Source organism: Siphateles boraxobius, unplaced genomic scaffold (assembly GCF_051911475.1).
Source record: "Siphateles boraxobius isolate OS27281-9 unplaced genomic scaffold, OSU_SipBor_1 33, whole genome shotgun sequence".
NCBI classification, from domain to species: Eukaryota; Metazoa; Chordata; class Actinopteri; order Cypriniformes; family Leuciscidae; genus Siphateles; species Siphateles boraxobius.
Window position 1 is genome coordinate 7,752,109 of NW_027508953.1, and position 22,700 is coordinate 7,774,808.

General features: G+C 38.3%; 1 protein-coding gene across 2 annotated transcripts in view; it reads left to right on the top strand.

Annotated features, from left to right (window-relative positions):
* ago3b (argonaute RISC catalytic component 3b) overlaps positions 1 to 22,700 on the top strand; it is a 27,351-nt gene continuing 4,651 nt past the window's right edge. The window contains exons 1-18 of one of the 2 annotated variants that reach the window (XM_077195290.1): positions 1 to 567; positions 11,235 to 11,406; positions 11,559 to 11,679; positions 12,380 to 12,588; positions 12,812 to 12,948; positions 13,252 to 13,386; positions 13,725 to 13,812; positions 14,031 to 14,178; positions 14,394 to 14,513; positions 14,659 to 14,802; positions 16,162 to 16,295; positions 16,401 to 16,585; positions 17,823 to 17,982; positions 18,097 to 18,187; positions 19,545 to 19,739; positions 21,061 to 21,195; positions 21,283 to 21,384; positions 21,556 to 21,755. In XM_077195290.1, the coding sequence (XP_077051405.1) occupies positions 549 to 567; positions 11,235 to 11,406; positions 11,559 to 11,679; positions 12,380 to 12,588; positions 12,812 to 12,948; positions 13,252 to 13,386; positions 13,725 to 13,812; positions 14,031 to 14,178; positions 14,394 to 14,513; positions 14,659 to 14,802; positions 16,162 to 16,295; positions 16,401 to 16,585; positions 17,823 to 17,982; positions 18,097 to 18,187; positions 19,545 to 19,739; positions 21,061 to 21,195; positions 21,283 to 21,384; positions 21,556 to 21,755 (2,495 nt within the window). In that variant the 5' untranslated portion in view covers positions 1 to 548. The remainder of the gene's footprint in view (positions 568 to 11,234; positions 11,407 to 11,558; positions 11,680 to 12,379; positions 12,589 to 12,811; positions 12,949 to 13,251; positions 13,387 to 13,724; positions 13,813 to 14,030; positions 14,179 to 14,393; positions 14,514 to 14,658; positions 14,803 to 16,161; positions 16,296 to 16,400; positions 16,586 to 17,822; positions 17,983 to 18,096; positions 18,188 to 19,544; positions 19,740 to 21,060; positions 21,196 to 21,282; positions 21,385 to 21,555; positions 21,756 to 22,700) is intronic. The other variant, XM_077195291.1, reaches the window with a different exon arrangement.

Sequence of the window (22,700 nt, forward strand, 5' to 3'; positions counted from 1 at the left end):
GACTGTACCGAGATGGTAAACCCAACCAATGGAAACCGGTAACACACAGACAGAGTCGATGAGACGTGAACGGCCGCTGGCAAACTCGGTCTAAAGCGAATGGAATAAAAGACACAATTTCGACTCAGTGAGGGATATTAAGCTATAAGCCTCATATATGTGTGTTTGTCTTTAAATTATAAGAGATTGTTCACTTTAGAAGACACAGAGCGAAGGGTTCGAGGCTCCTGACAAACTCTGTTTTCGCGACGGCTGTTAACGTTACAAATATTTTCTTTGGAGTCTTGTCAGCTGGTAACTAGAATTTACGGATCTGCGACACTCGGTAGGAGACACGGGGGGAGTTCGTGACTTTTGGTTGATTGACTAGTACTGGTTGGGTGGTCCTCCGACCAGAGAACAGCCTCCGAGCGGCCCGCTTCAACACCCGCGGTAGGAGTTGGGTTGTAGGTCGATTTACGGAGGATCTTCAGCGACTTTAAACTAACACCCTTCAGTCGGCATTTGATCCACCGGAGCCGGCTAGAATCCGGACAGAGACCTCATGAATGGAAATCGGAACTACAGGTACGTCGCTCTTGAGGTTTTCAGACCGATTAGGATTGTCGATTCCGTACTATTGACTATCGGTGTAATTTTGGTAACGTTACGTCCACCGTCAGTACAAAACACATTAATTACTTAGCAAAAGTTATTGGTCAGTTGCCACTAACTGGTTTTCGAGAAATGAATAAGCATTTAGATTTAGCCATTTTCTGCTCATTTAGGCTTGGGCGTAGCAACCACATTTTTGTTTGAGTTTGGTTAGGTTTTTTTTTTTTTTTTTTTTTTTTTTTTTGGGTTGCGATCAAATGCCGTGTGTAGAAGATCCTCCTGACTCACTTGCTTCTGCTGACGTCACACAATTGTGACCCAGCTGTCACGCACAGGTGCTGCATGTGTCAGGTGCCGGGGGGAGGGACAAAGGGGCGTGTTTGTGGAACGGGGGCGGGGCGAGTTTCTGATTGTCCGTTTTCATGACGACTGTCATTGAATCACCGATTCTATTTTTTGTATGATTACTCATAATGTATAGTGCAGATAATGTATGTATCTGGGAGGTTTGGGGTTGAAATTGTATTAGTCCGTTGCAATATGGAATTTAAAGAAAAGTTTGTTTTTTGGTTTGTTTTTTTAAAAATTATTTTATTGTTGACTACTGTGCTGGGAGGACCAAATAACAATTTGGCTTGTGCAAGATATGATTGCATATAGTTCTGTGTCGTACTTGTTTTGTTGTATTATTATGTTCTTATTGTAAAGCACTTTGTAACCTTTTTTTGAAAGGTGCTATATAATATGTGCATATAATAAAATGTAAAACCCTATGTAAATTATTTTGCCCAAAAGTCACTTTAAAAAATAAATAAATAACCAGGACCTTGTCTTGACTGGTATAGAGTGCAATAGTGCCCCACCCACTTTAATTTTTTCACCCAAGTATTTTTTCATAAATGTTTCCCATAAGGATGTTTAAAAAATAGTCTTTGTTACAGAGTTTTGCCACATGAACCAAGCCTATCAGCCACGAGGTTAATCAGAACACAACAAACTTTGATTTGAAGCAACAACAAAAAAAATAGAAAATCGGACAATATATATATATATATATATATATATATATATATATACATATGTATATTTTAGTATTTTTAGAGCCTTGGGAGATCGACATGAATTACGTCTTTCACAGTGCTTCGTCGGAGTGGGCGGAGCTAAAGAGCTATTTTGGAGCGTGTTGCTTTTTTTGACTCTCTGGTGTAATTTTCTGTACAGCATCATGGGTAATTCCACTGTTAAACATGAGTATTTTTTTAAATAAGCTGAAATAATGCGTGCTGACAGCTTCAGCAGAAGCAAATACCATGGCCTTTTTTTATTAAAGTTATTGTTCAAAATCAATTTCCCTATTGAAAAAAAGTGAATGGAGTTTTTACTTCTGGAACCCAATGGTTGCACTCTATAGAAGGATGGGCTGGGTTGGTATTCACTGCACAGATCTATTTAAATTATTAAATCATTTACATAGATCAGTGGTGTTCACCTGCAAAGGTAACCATAGCAATAATACTGCTAGAGTGCTTATCAAATTATTATTAATGACTTTATTATAATAAACAAATATGGTAAGAAAAGTTAGTGCTTTAAAATAGTTGGCTTTTGGTTGACTGTGCGAGGGGCACCAAATAACAATTTGGCTTGTGCAAGATGAGATCAGAAAAGTCAAGTGTCATTGTCAAGTCATTGTAAAATGTCCACACTGTGTATAAATATGTTTAAAATTGTATAACTAAATCTAAAGGTATTTTACACAAACATGCACTGAAAATTGACTAAAAGGTTTGTAAATTTGTAAACAATAAATTGCTTATTGTAGGAATAAGCTAGCAATTAAGGGCATTAAAGGGATAGTTCACCCAAAAATGAATTACCCCATGATTTACTCACCCTGAAGCCATCCTAGGTGTATATGACTTCTTTCAGACGAATACAATCGGAGTTAGGCTATTTAAAAAAAAAATCCTGGCTCTTCCCAACTTTGTAATGGGAGTGAATGGGTAGGGCTGGGACGGTTACCGCATTACCGCAATACCGCGGTCACGTGACTCCAACCGCGGGTCTGAGCTCGTCACCATCATCACCGCCAAAAAATAAAAAAAATAAAAGTGCCTTGGCCTGCACATGTGTGCAAGTTGTGTATAATGACATGGATTCATTGATTCTAATGACATGGATTATGTCTAATGATATTGTGGCTTACATGGATTCAAGGTTTTCTAAACAAAACTTATCATCAAAAGATGGAGCAAATCCGATCTTTCACAAGTTGAGGAGCGCAATGTTCCATGACACATAATAACATTCCATTCGTATTAGAGATGCGCGGATGGGCTATTATTATTTTATCCGCAACCATCACAAAACTCATCATCTGTCCGCCATCCATCCGCACCAACGTTGTTTGATCAATTCCGAAACCGCATCCGCGGCGCTGACTGTTTTAAGGTCTATGAGCAATGCGAGGCGCTGCTGTCGCGAGGCTGGAAAGCTCTTGGCTGTTCTAGAAAGATTCAATGCAGCAAAGATGTTTAAAGGCTAAAGTCCCTAGTATATTGGCTATGTTGTATCCCCAGAATATCAGCAGTGAACTCTGTCCCCGATCGGCGCACAGGGATAAATATATATAAGTAAATAGCCTATAACGCACATCGGCAAACCTGACCTTACCTGACTAGGCTACTGTAGACTAAAATGTTATCATTTCGTTTTGAATTTTGTTTAAAAGTAGACATTTAGGCCCAGCCTACGCCGAGTTTCGGTTCATTTATGAGACGAGCTCCAGTTCACGCGCAAGAGATCGCACCCGCGCTTCCACGTCCTCCTGATTATATGTCTGCTATTTGCTTCTTATTTCTTAATTCTAGGCAATTAGTTAATGAAACAGTGATTCAAATTAAGGTACAATTTATACAAAATGAAATTTAATTTAAAGAAAGTCTTTCTACAAAACAAAACTTAATAAAGTGGTCAAAATCGTGTCTGACCAATCTTATGATCCTATCTTACTCATGCTGTTCACTCTTCATATAATCGACATAGATTAAATAAAAAATAACACTATATTATGTAAACATAAATATGGAGTATAATATTTGTAATTAAGACATGTTGCAATAGGTGTTCTTTCATTTCCAATGTGAACATCATAATGTATTCTCCTGAAAATGATGAATTCAATGCGAATGTATCTGAGAATATTCTTAAATAAGGAAATCTATTCAGTGATTGGTTCATGCCAAATTACTGCTGATGAAAATGTGACTTTCAAATTGTGCTGTTTTTTTATCGGATGTAGGTGACAATATTTAACAAAGTCTGTCTAGCAGAAACGACTGCTGGTGCGTGCGCAAAAGTCTGTGTGGGGGGGCTGGCTATTTAAAGCGGTTTACCGCCATACCGCGGGAAAATCTTGCTTTTCAACCGCGGTTAGAAAAAATCCATACCGCCTCAGCCCTATGAATGGGTGTATGTCTTTGGAAGTCCATAAAAGCGCATCCATCCATGATCAAAGTGCTCCACGCATCTCCAGGGGTTAATAAAGGCCTTCTGAAGTGAAGCGATGCGTTCATGTAAGGAAAATATCCATATTTAAAAATGTATCGACTAAAATAACTAGCTTCTGGCAGACGGCCGTTCGCAAGTCGACTTACGCCAAACGTCTGAAAGAAGAATCATATACACCTTGGATGACTTCAGTGTGAGTAAATCATGGGCCGGCTAATTTTCATTTTTGGGTGAACTATCCCTTTACTTAATGCTGACGATATAAATATGGGCAAATAAGAATTATTTAGACATATATTAGAGAATAAGGCTGCATTCACACTGCGAGCCTTAGGGCCCAACTCTGATTGATTGCTCACATATGATTTTCTTGTATAGCTGTTCACATTAGCCTTGTTTCCACTGTCGGCCAAAAGTGAGCGTGCTAGCGCGTGCCAGGGCCAATCGCATTTTCACTGTCTCTTCCTGGGCTTGTTCAAGCCTCATTGGGGCTTCCTTGGGGCCAACGGTCAGGGGGTTTTGGCCCGCCGAATACCTTGGTCCAAAGCGGCCCAACTGGGGCTTGAGGAGGGATCATGAACAAAGGCGAAGTTTACCTGAGCCAGGAGAAGGTCAACACCGCTGCTCATTTCTCATGTTATTATATCAGGCTACCAGCTATCTTCTACATGTGGCCAATATCAGATGATGATATAACAAATGTGGCTAATATCAGATAGATTCCAGTGTGAACAGAACATGGTCCAGGACTGACCCACATGCGCAAAATTATGATAAAATGACGTCACGCAGCACGCTGTCATACGGAAATAAACACAAATGACATTAAAGTATGCGATTACCCGTTTGTTTATAGTGTGATTTGCCACAGAAACCAGGGAATAGCCTGCATGCGCAGGCAATATAAAAAACAAAGACGGGGATGTGAAAAAAGAGTGCAGAGTAAACATTTATTATGATATGCGCCCCCCTGTTTTGCTTGTATCAGTGTCACTGATTACAGTTATTTTTTAACTGCTGTAAATGCTGTCACTGTAATAGTTATGAGTTCTGACACATCACTGTCCTTCCACTGACTACTTTTCGCAACTGTCTTGAGAACTTTGGGTATGTAAAATCTTTGAAGTGACTCCCATGAGCCCAGACTTGTGATGAATGATGATGAATTCCAATTTGACTGTTCAGACTGAGGTCGCATTGCAAAACGTCTGACCTATACTGGATTTATGACACGTGGAGGTCGACCAAATCAGAATTGAAAAGATCAGATTGTCGTGCTGTTCACACAGTCATGAGAAAAACAGATCTGAGTCACAACAAAATATGATTTGGGCCTCATTTACCTGCAGTCTGAACGTTGCCTAACTGGTCTGGCGGATATATCAGTCTGTTTCACTACATTGGAATTAAAGATGACACAACTTAATATAAAGTTTTGTTTTTCTACATGCTTTTAATTTTTCACATTTATTCATAAAATTACTCTAAAGATTATTTAGTTTTTTTATATGTTGTCGAATGTGGTCTTATGACTTTGAGAAATGAATATATAGCTATTTTAAAAGCCGATGTGGCATGGAGTGAGTGACATGACTTCTCTGGTTGAGGACCAGCATGTCTCAGAACTCATCTGACACTTATACATGTTCACGTAGACATCGGTGAAAAACGAAATATTAAGGTCTTGATTATAGCATTCATCAGGATTAGGGGCCATTCACACAGAACACATTTTTTCCATTCCACTGTGCTACTTTTCCATTGTTTTTCTATGTAAACACGCTAGACGGACTTGTTTAACCATTGCACGCTTTTGCAGCGTCTCACACATGACACCACATTCTAAAAATGCGGCACTTTAAAATATGCATTTCTTTTTCCCCATTCTACTGCCCACGTCTTGTGTATTTGCTTTGAAAGTCTTTGCTTTCTGTGTGAACCGGCCCTAACTCCTGAGTGCCTAAATACATTTGGGTATCATAAGGTAAGATGCTGATTTTTGTGCTGCCATGTAGTGAAATATTCAGTGTTTTTAACATTTATTTAATTCTGAGCATTCTCGGATAACTCTGTCCTCATTCATTTGTATGTTATATCTGTAAGTGTTGTTTGGGCTGTTTAATATTATGATTTTGTTTAAAATCCACCACCGTGCAATATCAGACCCTGACCCCACTAATAAAATATGTTCCCTCGTCTATATCAGTCTGCCATTAATAAAAGCTTATTTGTTGTCTAGTGCAAAACTGTCTGACTGAAGTGTGACTAGCTTTGAATAATTAAATGATGAGAAACAAGATGTCTCATTCTCTGAATGAGTGAAACCCCTGTAAATGTGCCAGTCAGCCATTTGCCAGTAAAGTGAGCGTTACACTCCGAGCAACACAATAGGCTTTCAAACTCAGCAAAATGTGTTACCGCATCACTGTCAAACCTGCAGGTCCTCTTAGTCTGTGATGTCAAGAAACTCCTATATTTAGCACACTCTCTCAGGGATTTCAACTAAAGTGAGAAAAAGACTTATGTGAGCATTAATGTGTGTGAACAGTACAATCAAGTCTTTCATGCTCAGATTTGTGCACAAACGTTGTAGAGTAAACGTTTATGTGTGACCTATGAGATCAATTGGTCCTCTACCTATATATAGAAACAGCTGTTTTTCCTTTAATTGGTTGTTAGTGTAGTCATGGTTGCCATGGCGAAAAGAAGCCACATGAGTGCAACCGGCATAGCAACGGCACACTGGGAAGTGTAAGAAGCAGATGCAGTCGAATTCCCCTTCCAAACGTGTTACAGTTTTGTTCTGTAACCCCCCTACATGATGTGATAACACAAAGTCCCACTTAGGGTTGTCAAACGATACTACTTGTACCAGTTGGTACTAAAAAATAAAAAGTAGGCCATACGAGTACCGTGTATAGACACTCGACTGCTGATAGACACTAGACGTGCCGATATACGGTTATATATCGCGATAATGAACGTACGTTATTGTTATCGTGGGCACTTTAAAATACAGTAAATAATTCCTTAATATGAATTATGTCGATATTTTAGATAAAAATTTACATCACTGCGTTTATTCTTCATCAAAGAGGTATGCACACTTTGATGTAAACAAGCCCAGCATGGATGTGAAGCATGGCAGAACGAGTGAAGAAAACTCACTGAATGAAAATGCACATTCACTCTCTGACAGTAGGTGGCGCTTATGGAACAGCAAAAACCACGTTCGTTAACCACGTAAAAGCAAAGCAGGCTGCACTACTTTCTTGCTGCATCCGAAATCAACACTTCTCTACTATATAGTGTGCGAAAACAGTACATCAAAAGCATAGTATGTCCGAATACATAATATAAAAAAAAAACAGTAGGTGAAAAGTCCGCAGATTACCTACTTCTAGATTCTGTGTATATTTATCGGACACTTTACTATCCCATGAGGCCATGGGAGGGGATTTATGAATGGTGGTGCTGGCAGGTCACGTGATAGTAACTACATGGTGGATGTAGTACATCCTAATTTAATTCATACTACCCATATTCATGGTATATAGAGCGCACTTTTTTTTACGGTAGCAAAGTAAACTCAAATGTAGTATCTACTCGGAGAGTACGTGATTTTGTATACAGCGTCTGTTTCTGAACACTATATAGATGTTTCAAACAACCATCCAGTTTTTTATATTCACTATGGTGTTCATCTCCTCATCAAATATTAAATACTTAATACTTAACTCTTTCCCTACCATTGACAAGTTATCTCGTCTTTTATGAGAAAGGGCGTCCCGGCAAAAGACGAGTTTTTACAGCTTACCGTGTTTTATTAAAACGCTGGAGGGGCACAGCCAACTTTTTAAAAAAAAATTATGGTGGGGAAAGAGTTAAAGACTTAATAGGCTATTTACATTTTAATCTGGACTAGAACATGCCCTAGACATTTACGGAAAATCATAATTTTTTTGTTCAGTAACACTTTTCAATAAGGTTTCATTAGTTAACCTTAATTCATCAGTTAACATAAACTAATAATTAAAAATACTTCTAACATTTTTTTTAAAATCGTAGTTAAAGGCACAGTATGCAAGTTTAGCCGCTAGAAGTCGCTTATTCAAAACGACCATAGATTGATGACGCCGTGATTGAATGTGGAAACATGGGTGTTGTCGTCTTCACACAGCCAATGGAAAGCAATCCAATGTGACTCAGGCAAAATCCATCCATTTTGTTGTATAAATATGCATATTTTACAATTAAATTTACAATTGACCCTTCGCTAAGCCACGCCCGAAAACCGCCACTGGCCAATCGTGTTTTAGCAACCGTAACTAGGCGCGGGAGGTCTGGCAAGCTTTCGAGCGAGGGAAACATGGCAAAGCGTTGTGCGTGTGGATTGTGCAAATCTTATACCAGGTAAAAGTTTGGACGGGGAGTGGAATTTATTTACTTCACGAAAATCTAAAAGCCAAGGGGAGAAATGATGTGCGTGGATTAAGCGGTGTGGGAGACCACATTCACAACTAAATGTCGACAGGATTAACAAAAACACCTATTGCTTTGAAGTTGGAAATAATGACGGTTCTTTGTTCATATATGCATATATTTTAACGTAAAATAAGACTATTAAAGACAAGATGGAGGCTCACTGACATACTTTAAAATATATTTCAGCATTTTGTTAATCGGACGGCCTACTAACCCTGACCGAGTCACTTTAACCCAATCCGATCGCGGCTCTCCCGGTGTTAGTGTTATTCCACAAAATTTAAGGATAAACTGTTTGATTTATAATTATTCGATTATTTTCACATTTCACTTACCCTGCACGAACATAGCTGTTCCTCAATTTGTGTGTTTCCCATTATAATGGTTAGCGTATTAGGATCTGCTGCTTGCGCTGGGACTATAGGCTTTAGCTTAAATTTTTATGAAATTATACTCTAATCGGTTGCATATTATGTCGTGGATATATCCCTCGAATGCACACTGCAGTCCCTTTTGTCTTGCTCTCTCAGATATTTCGAATGTTCGCCAAAAATTACTAATTATCTCATTGGGAATGTCGGACACCAATGCATACACTCTGTAATAGACGTGCCAGGCGCGAAAGCTTGACAGGCGTAGCAACAGTAACTAGGGAGGGCGGGGCTTAGCGAAGGGTCAATAAAAAGTGCTCTAAGCGATGTTGGGTGATGTCACTTCTTGTTTACGTTTAAAGTATTGTCAAACAAAACGGAGGCTAGCTAGACCCTGCCTCCTCCTCATCCTCGCAATAACCCCCAAACCCTTCTTGTTGGTTATTGGCTGGAACAGTTTATGTTTCGTGGTGCGGGTTAGCCCCGTTTGTTTTTGTTGTCGTTTTTTGAGCCTGGGGTGTCTGCAGAGAACGTGTTTTTTTGTTGTGTTCAGGGGACAGGCAGCTAGCGGATAGTGAGGAGATGTTTGCTGTATGTGACAAAAATTTTTGGCCTAAAAAACACGTGACATCGCTTAGAGCACCTTTAAGTTGTTTAACGTTCGCCTCCTCCTTCCTTGAGGTTGAATTCTGTTGTTACGGTTACATTTGATCGTATAAATGTACAGTATTTTATTTTATTCAAAAGAAACAGCTGCAAGTGCTGAATTACTACTCATACAGGTTACTTTATGTGACAAATTAAAGTTATGGGATAATGTAAGCTCTGTTTTACTTGGTCAAAACAATCATACAAAAAAATACATTTAAGTGTGTGGAAAGTTATGTTAACTTGACTCTGTGCATTCGCTCTGTGGCTGCTATTAGACTTGTTGCACATTGCAGTAAGCTAGATCGATATTAGAATATCATATTAATAAAAGCTGAATGACTTCTGTTGCTAAATCCCATGCAATTCATTTTAAAACAATGTATGGTGGAGTAAATGCTGTATTGCTGTTACTACAAATAAAGCTCTTTCAGATTATGCTATGTTTGCCACTTGACAAAAATAAGAGGTGGGCAAAGCAAAGTGCCATGTCTCCAAGACATTTAGCAGAAGCTTTTATCTGCTAAAGTGATATTACAATAGAGGATCATAAGCAATTAGTCACAGAGCCAACAATATTTGTTGTATACAGGTTTATTAGGCCAGGTTTATTAGAGAGCCAGATTAGGAAACAAGCTAGAGAAAAGAAGAAAAAATAGGATTTATGTGTGTGATTGGTTCAGGTAAACCCTAAGATATGGGACAAAAATGTCCCCACAAAGATGGCAATATCCAAAATCCTTGTCCTTGTGGTGACATTTGTTGGTCCCCATGAGGAAAACCGCTTATAAATCATACTAAGTGATGTTTTTTGAAAATGTTAAAATGCAGAAAGTTTTCTGTGGTGGTTAGGGTTAGTGTAAGGGGATAGAATATAGTTTGTACAGTATAAAAATCATTATATCTATGGAATGTCCCCATGAAACATGAAAACAATGGTTTTGAGTGTGTGTGCAGTCAAGTCACACATTAATGGCAATTATTTTATTTCTGTCTCCTCATTTGATTGCAAATGCTGATTCTGCCAAATCAGTGTTAATTTGTTCATGTGTGGATTAAAAACTGCAGCAGGTTAAAAAAAATAAAAACTTTACAAATTTACAAAAAATGGGTTTTATTTTATAAATATCCGTAAAAGTCGATTTCTTTGGAAATCTTAGCCGACTGAATTTATTTGTTGTGCAGGTCTATAACGGTATGTATAAAAAGGTGTGGGTAATCTGTAATGTGTGTGGTGTGATGATGCTGAGTGTTGTTTCCGGTGAGTAGGCGTTTAGAGGAAATTTCCTGATCAGACAGATAACACCCTCTCTTTTTGAAAGTCAATGTGAAGAAGCCAATGGCTGATTGCTGAATTTTTATTAATTGGATATTAATTCATTTCCATGAAATGTCAATGATGACAGATGAGAAATAGCTAACGCTTGTATGTCCATACAAAGGTTGTGGCTTGAATTTCTTGATCATGGTGGTGTCGGCTGCATGCTTTTACATGTAATTTCTTGTGGGTGCTTGTTTAGGTTTTCACTTTTAGTTCAGTGGTAATAACTGATGTTGAAAGTCTTACTAATCTAATATGTTTTGAGAACTCGTATTGATGGAAATCCCCTGTGATTTTCGTGACAGGAGCCGTTGGGGCTGCGCCCCTGTTCTCCGTACCTCGGAGGCCAGGCTATGGCACCATGGGGAAGCCCATCAAGCTGCTGGCCAACTGCTTCCAGGTGGACATCCCCAAGATGGACGTCTACCTGTACGAGGTGGACATCAATCCAGAAAAGTGTCCACGGCGTGTTAACAGGTGCCAAAGACTGAGAATATATAATTTGAGATTATTTTTTTTACAAACAGCTTATTTATAACTAAGAGACTCGTGAATTAATCAGCATGTACAGTCAAATTAAAAACTGGTTTGATTAAACTCATGATGACTATTTCTGTCATGTCTTCTAGGGAGGTGGTGGATACCATGGTTCAGCATTTCAAGGTGACAATCTTTGGGGACAGAAGACCAGTCTATGATGGCAAGAGAAGCCTCTACACCGCCCAGCCGTTACCAGTGGCCTCCGGGGGGGTAAGACACATAAATGGATACCAGGGTTGGTGGGAAGTACCTTACAGTATAAAATAGACCTTGATACGTCATGATTAAATGTGTGTTCATTATGATATTCCTTGTATCATACCTAATGTAGTTCTTTACAAATCAAGATGCACACCAGTAATGGTTTTTTTTCTAATATTTATAAAAGCTACTTAAATGTCTTAAAGGGTTAGTTCAACCAAAAATGAAATTTCTGTCATTAATTACTCACCCTCTTGTTGTTTCAAAGCCTTAAGACCTTCGTTCATCTTCGGAACACAAATAAAGATACTTTTGAACATTTTTGTCTCTGAATCCAGGCCATTGAATATTTAACTCTTGCGTGCTCATTTAATTTTTGCTTGTGTCTGCTGCACTTGTTTTGTGCATGAGCTGCACGCACCTCAAAACTATGCACTCTAATGATGACCTTGCTTAGTTTTATCGATTAACATTGCTAAGTTTTATTGATTCAATTTTTATTGACAATTAATCAATCGTCAATTAACCGTTAGCATCCCTAATGCCGACTAATGCATTTTCACGATTTTATATAAAAAAAGAAATCTTATAAAATAACTACTTAAAGGAACATCTCATACTTTTGAATGTTTTTCATGACTATGCCTTAATCGTTTTATCCTGTATGACTGAATACATTTATCAATGTAAATTTGTGCAATGTCTGTAGGTGGACCTAGATGTGACCTTGCCAGGTGAAGGTGGGAAGGACAGGCTGTTCAAGGTCTCCATTAAATTCGTGTCACTGGTCAGCTGGCACATGCTGCATGAGGTCCTCACTGGGCGAAGCACATCTGATCCGCTGGAGCTGGATAAGCCAATCAGCACCAATCCCATACACGCTGTAGATGTTGTTCTTCGCCATCTGCCCTCTATGAGGTAAGAGTCCCCCATGAGTACTCTTACTTGATCATAAAGGGCAATTAATACAATTAAAAAACAAAGTGCTTGTTATGTCTTCAGCGATGCAATGCATACCTAGTCAAATGAGACTAGTGTTTTCGTTAAGGATTAGTGTGTAGCAGTTAGATAAGGATCATTTAGGAGTGCACAGGTTTGTTCTGCAGGTAACATCTGTGTTATTTGTCTTCTCTCGCTTCAGGTACACCCCAGTGGGACGATCTTTTTTCTCCTCCCCCGAGGGCTATGATCACCCGCTGGGTGGGGGGAGGGAGGTGTGGTTTGGCTTCCACCAATCAGTGCGGCCTGCTATGTGGAAGATGATGTTGAACATTGATGGTATAATGATTGATTATTAAAACACAGTTTCACTTGATTTATCCAGTAACATGATCTGGATGTGGTTATTAAATATAAAAAAGATAAAATAATGCCCGTCTCTCAGCAATGTTAAGTGTGCCATTAACGGTTTTTGAATAAAAATGTTTTTCCCTATCTGTCATTGGCCCAACAAGCAGAAAGCATTTCCACTTTCAATAGCATCACAGTGTTTGCAGTGCATTTTGGGTGGATTCAACATTCAAATGAATTATTTAATTAGCTGTTGGTGTAACGTTAACCAAGTTTTATTTTCCCCCATAGTGTCTGCCACGGCTTTCTACAAAGCTCAACCTGTGATTCAGTTTATGTGTGAGGTTCTGGATATCCACAACATCGATGAGCAGCCTCGTCCTCTTACCGATTCCCACAGAGTCAAATTCACCAAAGAGATCAAAGGTTTGTGTGAATAGGCAACATGGTGGCAAGTTATAGAATTTTCTTTGTCATATGTTGACTGATTTCCACTGCTAAAGCCATTGTCAGAACTCCATTAGGAATTATAGTAGCTTTAACATTAAAATGCAACACCAGCAATGCCAATGGTTTGACTATGGGTCATACTGTAGGTTTGTTTTTTGCATAAATTATATTTTTGGAACTTGGATTAATACATGTTCACTGTAGTGGATTTAATCATGAAAATACTCTTAGAGCTATATTAGTCTTATACTGAGCTGTAAACTGACCAGTTGCGTCTGTACAGTGGTGTAAATTTGATCTTCTCCTTTCATCAGGTCTAAAGGTGGAGGTCACCCACTGTGGCACCATGCGGAGGAAGTACAGGGTGTGTAATGTTACTCGACGGCCGGCCAGCCACCAGACGTAAGAGTATATGCAGCTTTGTTCATCTGTCTTATGATAACGTGAGGTTGTGTAAGCAGACAGGTCAATAAGTCTGCACTGTGACTAAAGGAAATATTTGACTGTCCTGTTTGTTATGTTAAGAAGCAAACACTTAAGAAACTCTCTCAGAATCCTTTCAATTCTGTTTAAAGTCATTCTTTCCAGTGCCCCATTCATTTTTTGTTTTACTTGGTTAGGTTTCCTCTACAGTTGGAAAATGGACAGACCGTAGAGAGAACAGTTGCACAATATTTCAGGGAAAAGTACAACTTACAGCTCAAGTACCCCCATCTGCCCTGCCTGCAAGTGGGGCAGGAGCAGAAACACACGTACCTGCCTTTGGAGGTGAGAGTCAAGAGATCTGATAACTTACTGTATGTTAGCAAGAAGCTGGCTACCATTTCCTTCCACACATTCAGATGGCAGCCGCCATCTCTTCCCTGATTTGTGGATTTTTGAAACATCGTCATTTTTAGACACTTAACGGCACTTTTAGAAGATTTTAGATGTCTTGATCCTTTTTAATGGTGCCCATATTGGCCATCCTCTTCACCACTCAGGTGTGCAACATTGTGGCAGGCCAGCGCTGCATTAAGAAATTAACTGACAACCAAACCTCCACCATGATCAAAGCCACGGCCCGCTCGGCACCGGACAGACAAGAGGAGATCAGCAGACTGGTGAGTTCAACATGTCGCTAACACAATAAAGAAAAGACTCCGCAACATCTCTGCTAGTCTCAATGATCTAAGATCCTCAGTGGCGGAAAACCAACACTGTCACAAGGCCAAATTCTCATGTATAAACCTCTTGCTCAAACCATAGGTGCGCAGTGCCAACTACAACTCGGACCCCTTCGTGCAGGAGTTCCAGTTCCGTGTGCGGGACGAGATGGAGGAGGTGACGGGACGCGTCCTGCCCGCCCCCATGCTGCAGTACGGCGGCAGGGTGAGCTCTGAACACTTTATGGTACCCGTCCCCTTTCACTCATGCGCCGTATGTTTGTTTGTGTTTAAGTAGAAGGCTAGAAATTTGCCATGGTTTGTGTCTAGATTTAACATTTAACATTATAATTAATGTGTATGCTAATTTTTAAGGAGAGTTAAGCCCCGTTCACACCAATAACGATAACTATATAAGTATCCACACCAGTGGATGATATCGTTCTCTTTACTTTAAGCACGTACTGCAGATACATTGTGTTCTGCTTGAAATGCTCAAGGTCTTTAAAGCAGAATGGATTCTGATTGGCTGTCAATGTTTTTGATTCGATGAAATTGATTCAAACGATATCGTTTCTCTGTGCCGTTATTGTTATAGTTGTGTAGACTCTGCAATTCCTTTATATTTAGAACGATTTTTAGAACTACATCTTTATCGTTATCATCTTTGGTGTGAACGAGCCTTTAGTTGCTCTGTCTGTTGCTTTAAATGGAATGAGGTTTGTTGCTCATGTTCAATTGCTTGCTTGTTCTGTTTACACATTTTTCTTAAGCATTTGGGGGGGGGGGGAATTCTCTTTTTTTTGTGTTATGTGAGTTTTTATTGTGTGTTATGTGTGATTTAGTGTAAATATTGTGAATATGTGTAGCTATTTATAGAAAAGTTAATATAGCATTTAATGTAGGATTTTGTAGGATTGTATGTAACTTATCCTCATGTCGTTGCAAACTTTCTATTGTGGAACACAAAATAATAAATTCAAAGCAGAATTTCTAAGCTGCTTTTTTCATGCAGTGGAAGTGAATGGTGATTATTGCTGTCAAGCAAGACTTAGAATTTTGTTGTATAGACTTTTTATGGTGTTATTTTGGCCTTTTTTGTGTTTGACATGTCTTCTAAAAAATCCTTTGTGTTCCATAGAAGAAGGAAATTCAAGATTTTGAGTAAACAACCATTACTTCTTTGAGCTTGAACTATATAACTTGTATGGTACTAAAAAATAATTTTCATTGTTCAATATTTTTCAGTCTAAACCAACAATTAGCATTTGCTTTAAAGGGATAGTTAATAATTTACTCACCCTCAAGTTGTTCCAAACCTGTATGAAATTCTTTCTTCTGTTAAAAGACAAAAGAAGATATTTTGAAGAATATGAGTAACCTAACAGTTGATGAGCCCCATTGAAGAAATTCATACAGGTTTGGAACATCTTGAGGTGAACTATCACTTTAAGATCCCAAAGTGAGAACTTTGAGGGTTTTTTTTGCCAGCTTTTATATCATTATATACTGTAAAGTTCAGCCAAACATTCAGATCCTATAGCATCTGAGTTTGTACACTATTTGATCTCAGTAAATTAAGACCACCTTTGTATACGCGTTACAGAATCGTACAGTAGCCACCCCAAGCCATGGCGTGTGGGACATGAGAGGCAAGCAGTTTCACACTGGTGTGGAGATCAAGATGTGGGCCATTGCTTGCTTTGCCACTCAGAGACAATGCAGAGAGGAAGTTCTCAAGTAAAGCTTTCTCCATCTTTTGGTCATTAATAAAGCACTACTTATTACTGGAATTAAAACCGAAATACTGAAGTATCTCTCTTTGTCCTTTTTTTTTTTTTGCAGGGGCTTTACAGACCAGCTGCGGAAGATCTCTAAGGATGCAGGGATGCCCATACAAGGCCAGCCATGTTTCTGCAAATACGCTCAGGGAGCAGATAATGTGGAGCCCATGTTCCGTCACCTGAAAAACACCTACGCTGGCCTACAACTCATCATCGTCATACTGCCTGGGAAAACTCCTGTCTACGGTAACTATTTATGGACAGATGCAGGCACTTTTTAATGTGCTTTTTATTTGGTCATCAACTTCCTAAAGACCTTGTGATTAGATTAGATGAGATTAGTGGCATGAATCTTTCTTTGAATTATGACTTTTTACTGTGAATCAATTTTAAACCTCTGATTCAACTATGCATTTGTGCCATTATTTAAGCGGTTTTTCATGCACGTGTTAGTAAAAAAAAAATATTTACAGCAATTATTTAATATTTCTGGTTGCAACAAAAAAAAATACTTTACTGTTAAAAATGATGTGGTTGGTAAGATTTGTTTGTGTGTTTTTGAAAGAAGTCTCACTTATGTTCACAGAGGCTGCTTTTTTATCAAAAGTACAATAATATTGTAAAATATTGTTACAATTTTAAAATTTAATTTGTTGTTACTGTGATGGCAAAGTTTTCAGCAGCCATTAATCCAGTCTTCATCACATGATCCTGATTTGGTGCTCAAGAAACATTTCTTCTTATAATTATTATTATTATTAATTTTGAAAACACTTGTGCTGCTATATATTTTTGTTGAAACCATGATACATTTTTTTCCGGATTATTTAATAAATAGAAAGTTCAAAATAACAAGATTTATTTGTATTGGAAATCTTTCTTTTTTTTTACATCATTATCAGTTTTGATCAATTTAATGAATATTTGCGGAATGAAAGTATCAATTTATTTTAATTTAAAAAATGTACTGGCCCCAGACATTTAAATGGTAGTGAATATGTAAAATTATATATTTTAATTAAATATAATTCAGTATTATACAGGATGATGCACAGAAAATGTGTTGTTTGTATAATTGACACCAAGATGTTTGCAACAGTTCAACATATTGTAGTCTGTACCTTTGTCAAATCAAATTATTCATACAACACCCTGAACACAGGTGTGCAATCGCCACAGCATAGCAGTATGGATAACAGGTATATGGTAAATACACATGTACAGTAAACAATATATACAAACTACAATATACACAGTATACATATTAAGGGACTTATCAACAAGTAGTAAAAAATATACAGTTTGACCTCCAACGCATAAAAATGCCAAACTGGTTTGGAACTTGTAACACGTTAGTCATACTCGGCGCCATCTTGTTTTTGTTTTTGTCTAATTAAATGATTTAAATTTGGTGTTTATTTTCCCATGATATATTCTTTGAGTTGCTGACGGTTGCCCTGAAGTCTATGCTCTCGTTCTCCAGCGGAAGTGAAACGTGTTGGAGACACTCTTCTGGGAATGGCAACTCAGTGCGTTCAGGTGAAGAATGTTGTGAAGACCTCCCCTCAGACCCTCTCCAACCTGTGTCTCAAGATCAATGTCAAACTTGGCGGCATCAACAACATATTGGTACCCCATCAGCGGTAAGAGAAATCGAAAGTGAATTAAGTCTGTTCGATTTCACTGAAAACGTAATTCTTTCCTTAAATGTACTAAACACCTTGTTTGTGTGCATTTATATTGTTTGTTTTTTTTAGCCCATCTGTTTTCCAGCAGCCCGTCATTTTTCTGGGAGCTGATGTCACTCATCCACCCGCAGGAGATGGAAAGAAACCCTCCATTGCAGCTGTGAGAAAGACAGACCACATATACACACCGTTCATATCAGATACTTTACAATTTCATCACATCATACTTGTGCAATCAAAATTAACTCGTTGACGCTTGCGATAATTTTTTTTCAGTTTAACACGTTAAAAATCAGTTTTTACCCATCATCCTTTGGCTAGTGTTATGCTCTTATTCTTGCAAATGCTTTTAAACCATTCAAGCACGATAAGAGACAGAAGAGAACGCAGTCCATTACTGCCGTGTGCCACATCGGAATCTCCTGTCTGTGTGACACACACGGCTCGAGCGCACAGAAAGCCGCTTCAGACAGCGCTTGAACAGACAAAAACACACAACATTATTCCAAAAGGCCCGTTTTGTCGAGTATCCGAACAAGCAGTCTTAAATGAGTTAAATGAAGTCTTGAATGTAAAGAGATGCATGTCAGATCCACGTGATGTGTCTCTGGTCTTAAAGTGATAGCAGAATATTAAGGATTTAAGGATAATTAAGGATAATCAAAGAACAAATGAGCTTTAATTAGGATTAATCTGTTTTTAATTTATCATTTATGCGGTGAAGAATTTGTTTCTTAAGTTTTTGATAACTTTATGCAATTTCTCCTACCTAATATCCTACCTGTTAGACCTACCTGAAAATCTTAAAACACTGTTTACAAGGTTGTCAAAAACAACAAAAACAATAACTTTTTGTGCATTGTGTCAGGGCAAGTGTAAGTCTGAACTGTTCTGACTGGGCCTAATTGTTAAAAGGGCTAAAATTGAGGAAAAATAAATAGATTTCATAGAGACATCAGTAGAAGTATTGTTATCGATGATGCCTTCTTTCATAAAAAGATGCCATTAAACAAATATTTAAAATGTAGGCTTATGTCTTTGTTGTTTGTTTACATTAATTTGGAGTTCAAATGAGAAATTATTACAATATAAAATATATTAACTATGCGATTCATCGTGATTAATTACAGAAAAATGTTTTCGATTAATTGGTAAATTTGTTTTTTTATCGTTTGACTGCACTACATCATACACATTTGTGAAAAAAATAATTTGCAACATTTCAAATCGTATAATAATAAGGGACCTGAAAATTTTGGATATTTTAAAGGCGGAAATCAAAGAACAGAAGTTGTGATGAGTGAAGAGTGAAATGTCTTCTCGAACAAGAAAAAATATAGAGCGGGACTTGATTTTGAATAAATAAAAAAATTATAATAAAAAAATTATGTGCACGGATAAATCATTTATAATAAACACTGCAATACAAATACGAGTTGGCATTTTTTATTTCATGGTGACTAAAGAAATACTGCTATTTTTCTCCCTCTCCTAACTTCAAATTTGTTGCTGAACAGGTGGTGGGTAGCATGGACGCTCACCCCAGCAGGTACTGTGCTACAGTCCGTGTCCAGAGGCCCAGACAGGAAGTGATTCAGGACCTGGCGTCCATGGTGCGAGAGCTGCTCATCCAGTTCTACAAGTCCACCCACTACAAACCCACCAGAATCATCTTCTACAGGGATGGTGTGTCCGAGGGACAGTTTAGACAGGTGAGGCTCTCCAGTTACAGGATTCATTTTCATTTCTTCAGGTCTTAAAGGAGTAGTTCACTTTAAAATGAAGATTAGCCCATGATTTACTCACCCTCAAGCCATACTACGTGTATATGACGTTCTTCTTTCAGATGAATACAATCGGTGTTATATAAAAAAATATCCTGGCTCTTCCAAGCTTGATAATGGCAGTGAATTGCAACCAACAGTTCTAGCTCAAAAAATTGCATTTATCCATCATAAACGAACTCCACACGGCTCCGGGGGGGGGTTAATAAAGGCCTTCTGAAGTGAAGCGATGAGTTTTTGTATGGAAAATATCCATATTTAAAACTTTATAAAGTAAAATAACTAGCTTCCGACAAACGAACATTCGGATTGACGCACTATGCTACTTCTGACGTCACAAGTGCGCTTTAGGCGTAAGTAGACTGCGTTTGGTCGGAAGCTAGAATTAAGAATGTTATATATGAATATTTTTCTTACACAAACTCATTGCTTCGCTTCAGAAGACCTTTATTAACCCCCCCGGAGCCGTATGGAGTTCGTTTATGATGGATGAATGGACTTTTTTGAGCTTGAACTGTTGGTTGCAATTCACTGCCATTATTTAGCTTGGAAGAGCCGGGGTATTTTTTTTTATATAATTCCCGATTGTATTCGTCTGAAAGAAGAAAGTCATATACACCTAGGATGGCTTGAGGGTGAGTAAATTATGGGCTAATTTTCATTTTAAAGTGAACTACTCCTTTAAGCCCGGGACACATGATGAAAACCGACAGTATTGTCGTCTCTCGTCGGCTGCGTCAGGACCAAAAAGATGTGCATGATCACACCGCACAGACTACAGCCGACTGCAAACTAGCACGTGCATTCTGCGCCTCCGTGTAAGGAATTAACAGTCTATATCAGCAGGTACAATGAGTCTATATTAATCACTCAAAAAGAGGAACCGAAACAAGGATATATGAGATATACTCAGATATATGAAACGAAAAAAGCAGCACCTGCTAGTCGCTTTTTGGAATGCTCGGGTAGGATAACGTAACATTAGGCCAGTCTTCTGCCTGTGCCGTCTTGACTTCTTTGCTCTCTTTCATCACTTTCGCTTTAATTCTCGAGCACTGACTTGTTCGCTAAACTGAACATCCAATGAGAGTTCACACTCTCACGACAGCCCCGATGCCGATTCAACATGCTGCCGACGTGTGGAACACACAGCAAAAACTAACCCCAACAGACGCTCGCCAATGTCCGACCGGCGGCTTGGTGTGTCCCGGCCTTAAAAAAAGATATTATCTTATGTCTTTCCTTCTAGGTGCTGTACTATGAGTTGCTGGCCATACGTGAAGCTTGTATCAGCCTTGAGAAGGACTATCAACCGGGAATCACCTACATCGTCGTACAGAAACGTCACCACACTCGTCTCTTCTGCGCTGACCGTACTGAGAGGGTGAATATGAAAAACTTTGTCACTTTTTCTCACTTTTGCAACTCGCACACTCACTTTTTCGTAATTTTCGTATATTTATTTTTAAAGGTGGGCCGCAGTGGTAACATTCCAGCAGGTACCACAGTGGACACTGATATCACCCATCCTTATGAATTTGACTTTTATCTGTGCAGTCATGCTGGAATACAGGTATGAACACACACAGGCATGAGGACAACAGTATTAGTGCATTTTTAAGCCTTTTTTTACGGCATTATTGCCTGATATGTTGAGTGATTAATTGCATTCACAATTACATAAATTAGAAGATTTGAGTCTATTTCATCTCATCAAAATGATTATTTAACCCCTTTTACCCAGGGTACAAGCCGACCTTCACACTACCACGTGCTATGGGACGACAACTGCTTTACAGCCGATGAGTTCCAGCTCTTGACCTATCAGCTGTGCCACACATACGTGCGCTGTACCCGCTCCGTCTCCATCCCTGCACCAGCCTACTATGCCCACCTGGTGGCCTTTAGAGCCCGTTACCATTTAGTGGATAAAGAGCATGACAGGTGAGGAATTTACTGGACTAGTTAATGATGTCTAGGTACATGGAAGTAGAAATTCTCTTTGTTTAAATGAAAGGCTTTTAGAAGCTGTCGATCACTTTGATTTGAATAGGCTTTGCATATTCTTGGTTGCCATAGGCACTCCATTGTTAAAGTGACCCAAAATATCCATCATTTCAATGATTCAAAGTCTCTGTTTGAATTCAAGAAGTTGAGTTATTCAAGCTAACCACCTAAAAGACTGTGTCAGATTCATACAGTCAGGTTTTTATGCAGCAATACCGTATAAATGTCTTTTATTTGGACACCAGAACATTGGAACATTTTCACAACTCTTGAGCACTAAAATCAAGAGGTTTTTGCTTTTTCTCTTCTTTATATTTGTGTATGTTTCACTAACACTTTTTGATCTTTTTTATGTATTATTGTTTGCACTCTACTACTGTGTATAATGTGTTAGAAAGGTTGTGATCTGTAAAAGGGTTGAAAATTATTGAAAGAAATCCCTTTTGCTCACCGAGCCTGCATTTATTTAATTAGAAATTAAGTAAAAACAGAAATATTGTGAAATATTATTACAATTTAAAATAGCTGTTTTCTATTTTAATATATTTTAAATTGTAATTTATTCATGTGATGGCAAAGCGGAATTTTCAGCATCATTTCTCCAATCTTCAGTGTCACATGATCCTTCAGAAACCATTCTAATGCTGATTTGGTGCTCAATAATAAAGTTGTAAAAAAAATTTTTTACATTTGTAACTTTTGTAATGTTGTAAATGTCTTACTGTTGATACATTTAATTAATCTTTGTTGAATTCAACAAAAAAACGTACTGACCTCAAACTTTTGAACAGTAGTGTATTTACCATATAAAGTTTAATATCCTTAGTATGTCAGGGGAAATGTATGATTTCATAGTGTAAATGTAGACGTCTGCTCATTGCT